This window comes from Ctenopharyngodon idella, chromosome 5 (assembly GCF_019924925.1).
Source record: "Ctenopharyngodon idella isolate HZGC_01 chromosome 5, HZGC01, whole genome shotgun sequence".
Lineage (NCBI taxonomy): Eukaryota > Metazoa > Chordata > Actinopteri > Cypriniformes > Xenocyprididae > Ctenopharyngodon > Ctenopharyngodon idella.
In genome coordinates this window covers 2988893-2998331 of record NC_067224.1, presented here as the reverse complement: position 1 = coordinate 2998331, position 9439 = coordinate 2988893, and the positions used below count along the sequence as shown (strand labels likewise).

General features: G+C 35.7%; 1 protein-coding gene across 1 annotated transcript; it reads right to left on the bottom strand.

The window, feature by feature from the left end:
• Nucleotides 1–4445: 4445 nt before the first annotated feature.
• LOC127513331 (cyclin-O protein B) lies at nucleotides 4446–8793 on the bottom strand. Its single transcript, XM_051895025.1, has 3 exons — nucleotides 8421–8793; nucleotides 6311–6496; nucleotides 4446–5247 (listed from the first exon to the last, which is right to left on the bottom strand). Exons 1-3 carry the CDS (start codon nucleotides 8589–8591, stop codon nucleotides 4699–4701), a joined length of 906 nt encoding a protein of 301 aa, XP_051750985.1. The 5' UTR covers nucleotides 8592–8793; the 3' UTR covers nucleotides 4446–4698.
• Between the last annotated feature and the right edge of the window lie 646 nt (nucleotides 8794–9439).

Sequence of the window (9439 nt, the reverse complement as noted above, 5' to 3'; positions counted from 1 at the left end):
AGCGGTGAGTGATTTGAGTTGAAGCCCCGCCCCTCATTCACCGCCAGCCAATAACAGGCCGGCAAATTCAAAACCTCACACGCTTGAATGAAAATGTTAGTGGCTGATTGGTGTAACAAATTATTACATTGTTTGTTTGTTTGTTTGTTTGTTTTACAGTAGGTATATAATTTGGCACTGCGATTTGGCAACTATGAAGTCTGTCACACTTTCTTTTTCTCATTTCACTTAATTTCCTCCACGCCCTGTCTGCTGACTAAACCACTTGTGCAATGACATGAAGCCAGAACTCACTCACATAGCCTGCAGCAAGATAAGACACGTAACTACACTTTTTAAACCAAGAAACATTAAGAAAATAATATGAAGAATATGGGTGAACATATCATTAATTCATTAATGTTCAGTGGCCGGATGCATGAACTGCTTGCTTAGACTGGTCTTACAAGTTAGTCATCTATTTTTTTCTTCTTCAAGAATGGTCTTTTTTTTTTTTTTTTTTAAGTCAGTTACATAAAAAGGTTGATTGGTCTAATTTTAATCTGAAAAGTACGACTGATTGCCCCTAACTATTTGGTAGTTGGTCAGACTGGTTCTTAAGACACAGTCTTTAAGTGTTAGTTCACCCAAAAATGAAAATTCTGTCATTGATTACTCACCCTCATGTCGTTCCAAACCTGTAAGACCTTTGTTCATCTTCAGAACACAAATTAAGATATTTTTGATAAAATCTAATGGCTTATGAGGCCTGCATTGAGAGCAAGTTAACTTAGACTTTCAAACGCCCAGAAAGGTACTAAAAATATATTTAAAACAGTTCATGTGACTACAGTGTGTTATGAGGTGACGAAAATACTTTTTGTGCACCAAAAAAAAACAAAAAAAAAACTAATTAACGACTTTATTCAACAATATCTAGCATTCATCACTGAACTAAACACTGCTTCATGAAGCTTCGAAGCTTTACAAATCTTTTGTTTCGAATCAGTGGTTCGGAGCACTGCCAAAGTCACGTGAACCATTGAAGTTTCGAAACACTTATGATGCAACGAAGCCTCGTTTACTGAAATCACGTGACTTTGGCAGTTTGATACACGCTCAGAACCACTGATTCAAAACAAAAAAAAGATTTGTAAAGCTTCGAAGCTTCATAAAGCAGTGTTTAGTTCAGTGATGAGTGCTAGATATTGTTGAATAAAGTCGTTAATTTGTTTTTTTGGCGCGCAAAAAGTATTCTCGTTGCTTCATAACATTAAGGTTGAACCACTGTAGTCATGTGAACTGTTTTAAATATGTCTTTAGTAGCTTTCTGGGCATCTGAAAGTGTTAATTATCTTGCTGTCAATGGAGGCCTCATTGAGCCATCGGATTTTATCAAAAATATCTTAATTTGTCTTCCGAAGATGAACAGGCTTTGCATGCTATATATGTATATATTATTAATTAACTAACCTGTAACCTGCCAGAGTTAATTAAACACTCATTTTCACCTCTTATACAATGCTCTTAAATTCCCAGGTGATTAATTACCCTCATAATCAAACAAATACAAAAAGATGATTCCCTCTGCCCACTGTGAATACCTTTCAGAACTTTATTATTCAGAAATATGCTGAGGCTATTAACATTATTAGAAGTGCATTACACTTTACTGAACTGTTCTGAAAAAATCAAAGCATGCTATTGTCCTTTAACTAGTTAACTGTCAGACACTTGGTATGTTTTTTATTGATTTTTTTTCCTCTCATATATTTTAGTAAAGGGATAGTTCACCCAAAAATGAACATTTTGTCATCACTTACTAACTAAACAGTTGACCGTAGCATTGACTTCCATATAAGGAAGTGGAAAAAAACAATGGCTGCCATCAACTGTTTAGTTACCAACATTCTTTAAAGGTCCACTGAAGTGCCTTGGAACGAGCAGCTTTATTGTGTTGACGTAATTTCCAAAGAAACAGGAAGACTGGGTGGGATATATCTAGATGCTCCTCTCCTTTTTTTAAAATAGCCTTTTTGCCTAGATCACAGCTCGGCCAGAGCCGCTGAGCTAGTAAAACTCAATTTTCCTCATACTCTCTAACCGTTTCTCCTCCGTATTGATTTAAAATATAGCATTGTTTGTAGAATTCAAATGTGTCCGAAAGTTTTGTGGGCTGTGCCGACTCTCATGTCTCTGTGCTCTCCGCAGCTTCAGTGTCTGTTTATAGTGTAGGAGAGGCGGGACTTCAGATTCTAGAGAGCATTTGATTGGACAGAAGATTTGATGAGAAGCTGAAGTCCACGGTGATGTCATTAAATCCGTGATGCATTTTAGCGGAAGTGAGAGACTGTAAGGTTTGAATGTTTATATCTCCTAAATGCGAATTTTGTCATTGTTTTGGAACACACCAGCTTATTCATAACCATAAATATTTTCTTTTGTGTTCAACAGAAGGAAAAAACTCATACAGGTTTGGAACAACTTGAGGGTGAGTAAATGATGACAGAATTTTAATTTTAGTGTGAACTATCCCTTTAAAATCTTTTAGTGGGCTCCTCCCCTATTTTGGGCGGTGTCATGTTTCATATGTTACAAAATGTGTATTTTATAATCAAATATTTTTCCAGTCTTGACAAAACACATTGTTGGAAAGGTCTGAGACTCAAGGTTTAAGGTCCGTTCACACCAAGAACGATAACTATAAAGATAACTATAACTAACTGTATTAGTTAGTAAACTAACTATATTGTAGTGTGTACAACATGTTTTTGCTGTTCTTGTTGCATTTACATGGCTTCAACCAGCAGATGTCCTCATCATACTATGTTTGGAGTGAATAGCTAGTGTAATCGATATAATCTAACAGTGAATTTAGCTGATGAAGTCAATATAGTGGAATAAAAACAACACCTAGTCTTTTTTACTGCAACTTCAAAGGAAGCAAGACAATGTTGTCGAAACTAGCGCTGGATATCTGAGGTAATTTTATGTTACACTGTTTGCTAGCCTAGCATAATTATCTCATCGTTAATACTTCTCACCATTTATTCCGAGGGTATGACCGATTGTTTTCCACATATCCATTTTCTTTAAAGTATCCTTGAAAAAGGGGTTTGACTTGTCAAACATTGGTGGCTTTTTCTGGACCTCGGCGATTAACTTCTCTGCAATGTCGTCTGCTTTTTTAAATGCGCGAACCCTTAAAGGTTTAGTTCACCCAAAAATGAAAATAATGCCATTGATTACTCACCCTCATGCCGTTCCACACCCCTAAGACCTTCGTTGATCTTCGGAACACAAATTAAGATATTTCTGATTAAATCCGATGGCTCAGTGAGGCCTCCATAGCCAGCAATGACATTTCCTCTCTCAAGATCCATAAAGGTACTAAAAACATATTTAAATCAGTTCATGTGAGTACAGTGATTCAATATTAATATTATAAAGCGAAGAGAATATTTTTGGTGCGCCAAAAAAACAAAATATTGTGTGTCAAACCGCCAAACTGCTGAAATCACATGACTTTGGCGCTCCAAACCGCTGATTCGACACACTGATTCATAACGCTCTGAAGCTTCATGAAGCAGTGTTTTGAAATCGGCCATCACTATATGAGTCATTATTTAGTTTTTTTTGGTGCACAAAAAATATTCTCGTCGCTTTATAATATTAATATTGAACCACTGTACTCATATGAACTGATTTAAATATGTTTTTAGTACATTAATGGATCTTGAGAGAGGAAATGTCATTGCTGGCTATGGAGGCCTCACTGAGCCATTGGATTTCAACAAAAATATCTTAATTTGTTTTCCGAAGATTAACGAAGGTCTTACGGGTGTGGAACGACATGAGGGTAAGTAATACAATTATTTTCATTTTTGGGTGAACAAACCCTTTAAATTAGAATGGATTCTAATTGGCTGTCAGTGTTTTATAGTTTAACAGCAGGAAAAAAATCGTTCTGAAAGTGATCCCAACGATATCGTTTCTCTATATCATTATCGTTATAGCTGTGGTGTGGACAGTGCTCATTTAAAACGATTTTTAGAACTATATCTCTATCGTTATCTGTATAGTTATCATTCTTGGTGTGAACAGGCCTTTAATATTTGGTTTTGTTTTGTGATATAAGTGATATTGTGACAGAAATTTATTATGCACTTATGAAATATATTAGTTACATGAGAAAAATTGTGGTTGTCAGTCACCCGGTGGCTATTTTTGGTATAGCGCCTAAACAAAAACTCATACGAACCTCAATTTTTGTGATATTAAATTAAAATTTGCAACACAACTTGGTTAGATATATGGCTTTCATTTTCTAGTTCCAAATTATTTTGTAAAATATATATTTTGTACAAAATAAAAAATGTTTAGCACAATACATTTGCTTTACAGTACACTTAAACTTTTTTACCCTTTCTTGTACACTTTCAATAATCTGCTGAATATTTTCTTAAAAAAGGAGACCAAAGCATTCATGAATTACAACTACTTACGTTCAGATTGCATTTTAAACACTCAAAAAACAGGGGTTATTTTCATGAATTGCAATTTAATTTTAGAGTTCTTAGAAACAGAAATTCTAAAACTTTGATTCTACATAAACATTTAAAATAAAACCTTACTTTTGTATAAATAATATTTGGGACGAATACTGCTTGACTGCATGAGTATTACAAGTCCACCCTTGACAGAAATAATGGTTTATAGTCATATGAAGTCCTGGACTGTGTCTTGATTAAGAGAAACCAACAATTTCAGATCGTCTGTGCATTGCTGAAACAACAGCTGATTTTCACAGGTCAGTGGTGGATACCCTTCAAAACTGAACGACTCAGATGTCTTCACTGAGCCAGCGTCGTTGTCTGTGGACTGCACTGAATGTGTCTCCAGCAGATCTTTTGCCAGTTTCACGGCACACTGCACAATCACAGAAGGCATATACTTGTTGAATGTGTAGTCTGCCAGACTCAGTTCACAGACTTTGCAAGCCAGCCATTTCCACTTCATCTCAGCAGCTCTGCGCTCCTTCCATGCGTTTGTATCCGGAGTACTGACCATCGTATCGATGGCTCTACCACTCTGAAATCCAGTAAGGCGACTGGTGAAATAGTCCAGAAAGAAAGCAAGGGTAGGTGCAGCCAGTCTAAAATTGAGTCTGAGAAGGACCAGGCATTCAAGATTGCACAGCTGTTCTCTGGAAAAAGAATTGCAGCAAAGCGACAGAAGTTGTGTGATACGAGGCGAATACACTTCAACCTGGAAAACACAAACATCAGAACTCAGTCAGATTTACATACTGTGTCTATGTTTGTGATCCATTGTGCCTGAAAAGTGTGTACTAACCCTTGTGAAAAAGAAGAACGCTTTAGCATACTTTTTACTTGTTACAGAAATAATAATACTTAAGTGTGAAGGTGTTTTCTGACGCTTAACTGCATGTTAATGCAATTAAATGAAAATGTATTATAGTTTATATTAAATGCAATTAGATGAACTTTAAAGTGTTTTTGACCCACTTAAAGGTGCAGTAAGCAATTTTTGAGAAACGCTGTTGAAAGTGGATTGGACCTAGCACCCAAACACACTTGTAGCGAATCAGCAGTAGGGGGCGTTTACACTCATTAGGGGGGAGGTGCCTGTGTTGCATAAGCTGCGTCTCATTTCGTAGGCTGCGTCCTCCGGAGGTCGCATTTGAAGGCTGCATACATCATTGAGGCGGTCTCATTTAAGAAAAGTAACCGTTAGATTGCGAAGTAAGAAATAAATTACAGTATTTTACACCTCACGAGGAATAACAGTAAATTTTATTACGGTTACTTTTCTTAAATAAGACATCCTTGATGACGTAGCAGCCTTCAAATGTGACCTACGGAGGATGCTGCCTCTGAAATTAGATGCAGCAAGTGTGTTTGTGAATTTTGGGGGCGGGGCTATCAAGATAGGGGTGTGATCCTATTGTGTAGGGGAAATCTCAGAAATCGCTTACTGCACCTTTAAGTAGGACTTAAGTACATCTTTATATAAAATTACATAATTCTAATATCTTTGAAATATGGTTAAATTGTACTGACAATTATACTGACAAGTAAACTATTAATGTAATCTTTGTTGAAACTCGTATGCCATGTACTAAATGATGTAGTTTGTAATGAAGTTGCAATTTAGTTAAATATACTAACTTTAAATGTAATAATGAATAACATTGTACAGTGAAGATGATAATCAAGTACTTTACATGTGCTTTAGTAGGTAGTCAACATCTTTTTTTAAGATTTGAAGTACACATTCAATACAATTTAGCACACTTTTTCTACTTCACCTGTTTTGTCGCGATCAGTAAAGATGTCACTCCCAGTAACTGGAAGCAGTCTGCAGCGACTGAGGTTGTGATCAAGAAACGGTCCATGATATTAACAGCCAAGCAGCACGATTCAAAAGACAGCTTGAGCTGTCTGTGCACAGCTATGAGCCAGCTGACCAGTTTGCTGCGAGCCTCTGCAGTAATCTAGAAGGATATAAAAAAATGTAAAAATACAAGGCAAAGTAATAATATCATTGGTAACAGTAAGAACAACAACAGTAATAGAGGAGACTCAGAAGGATATCTAGGTCTGCATCCGGTAATATTACAATATCGCGATATATCACGATAATGAATATGCGCAATATTATAATCGTGGGCACTTCAAAATACCGTGAATATTTATTACGAATTATTCCGATTTTTAGAATGCATTTTAAGAATACTTTATCCATCAACCGTTTAAAATGCACAACACTGCTATATGCTTCGTCAAAGAAGCACGCGCACTGATGTAAACAAACCCAACGTGCATGAGCAGCACATGACGGAACCAGTGAAGGAGACGCGCTGAATGAAAATGCATTTTCACTCTCTGACAGCAGATGGAACGGCAGAAATACAGCGGTTACCCCGTAAACAAAGCAGCTGCGCTACAGCTACTACAGTATTTAAATGTTTTAAACAGCCATTCAGATTTTTGTATTCGCTATCATGTTCATCACAGCACCAAACACTTAAAAGCCTTAAGACTATTTATTTTCAAATTTTTTATATTCTAATCTGGACTACAACATGCCCTAGATATTGTTTTAATATGTTTTGATTCTGTTCAGTCACACTTTACAATAAAGCTCCGTTATGTAATATTAGTTAATTTATTAGTTAACATAAACTGACAATGAAAAATACTTCAAAAGCATTTATTAATCTTAATTTTAACATTTAATAACACTTTATTAAAATCAAAAGTTGTAACTGTATTATTTAATGGACCTGAGCTAACATGAACTAATAGTCGTATTTTTAACTAACTTTAACAAAGAATAATACCTTGTGTAACAAATGGAGCTATTAGTTAATGTGCATTAACTAACATTAACTAATGAGACCTTATTGTAAAGTGATACCTATTGTTCTTTGTAATTCTTTTGCACTTTAATCAGTTTGAAACATTTGTTTACTTTATACACTTTTTGTGTATTGCTTTATTGTATTTAAATGTTCAGTTCTTTTTGTTACTAGAAAAAGTTACTAAACCTGTTATAGTATTACTTATTTCAATATCATGATAATACCATATACCGTGATAAAAGCTTCAGCAATTATCGCAACATGAAAATTTTATACTGTCACGTGCTAAATCTGAAATCGCATACTTCCCAAAAAAAAGTATGCCCAAATTTACAGTACAAATAAAAGAGTAGGCAAAAAGTACATGAATGACCTACTTCCGGCGAGATTCAGAAGTGTGCATGGATGCTTTAATATCCCATGAGGTCACGGGAGAGGATTTATGAATGGCAGTGAGGCGATGCAACCGACGCTGGTAGGTCACATGATAATGACAACATGGCGAATGTAGTAGCCTACATGTGAATTACATTTATACTAGATACTTTTTTAGCAGTCTTGAAGTAATTACTTTTTCAAAATAAGAATCTACTTAAGAGAGTATTCGATTTCGGAAACTGCCTAGGTCACAAGTACAAATGCTTGTTTTCTCTATGGTTGTATGTTTCTTTAAATCATAGTTCAAATATGCCTTAAATTAAGACGGTTTTTTTCTTTCTTTTTTCTAAAATGTAATTTATTCCTGAGATCAAAGCTGAATTTTCAGCATCATTACTCCAGTCTTCAGTGTCACATGATCCTTCAGAAATCATTCTAATATGATGATTTGCTGCTCAAGAATCATTTCTGATGATTACCAAAGAGGAAAACAGTTGTGCTGCTTCACAACCGTGATCAGGTTTCTTTAAGAACAGAATTAATTTGAAATAGACATCTTTTGTAACATTTTTGATCATTTTAATGCTTCATTTTTGTATAAATCTATGAATTTTTTTCAATAATAATAATACAAAACGCTATTTAAGTGTGTGTGAGAGGTATATGATGGTCTCACCTGAGGTTGCCGCGCGAGGCAGTTCTGCGCGAGAAACTGCAGCTCATTGTGTCTCTGGATGTTGAAGCAGCTCTCTTCATAATCGCACTCATGCCAGGCTGATGTTGAACCCCGCTTCACTGGAGAAGTGTGAAGATCTTCCTCAAAGCCAGAGTCACTTAATATAGACATCTCTGACGAAACACACGAAAAGATTCTCTACTGCTGGGATGGATGTTGTACCGAAAGATTTCCCCACATGATCGGCATCCTGCTGCACCATACGGTATCTCAGTCGAATGCAGTGTTTTCAGGTGAAATGGTGCTTGTAAACGGGGTCTTTCCCGGGTGTTTTAGCGCGCACTGTAGGGCGCTATACAGCCCGCGCACATGCGTTATCATGACAACAGTCCCACGGGAGCCGCAGGTGTCGCTTTTGTGTCCCCGAGACAAGCTGCACGCGCAAAACTCAAGCGTTACTTGATTTAACAAATATATATAACTCTTTTATCTTCTATGTTTTAACATCTGTTATAGGTTATTTCAAAGCTTTTCAGCAATACTTAAACAGTTAAACAATTGTAAAACAAAAAATATACAAAAAAAAAAAAAAAAGTACTCGATTTAAAAAGAACATTTATGCAATTCTTAAAAATAAAGGGTTTTACAGCAATGCCATAAAGAACCATTTTTGTTTTCCCAAAGAACCTTTCAGTGAACAGTTCTTAAAAGAATCATTCTTAGTTTTAATCTAAATCACACTATAAAGAACCTTTTGCGCAATGAAAAGGTTCCATGGAAGACGAGAGCTCTTCATGAAACCATCGACGCCAATAAAGAACCTTTATTTAGAATGTACGATAAAATAAGAATTTATGCAAAAGACTGTGGTTGAAAAAAGGCATTTGTGTATCTGGACTCTTGACCCAAAACCTCACTGAGATACAGAAATTGTAGCATCTTTCCTATTTAACAATTAGCCCCAGTCTTCCCCATATGTGAACATATGATTAAATGTAAATATATATACTATATATCTT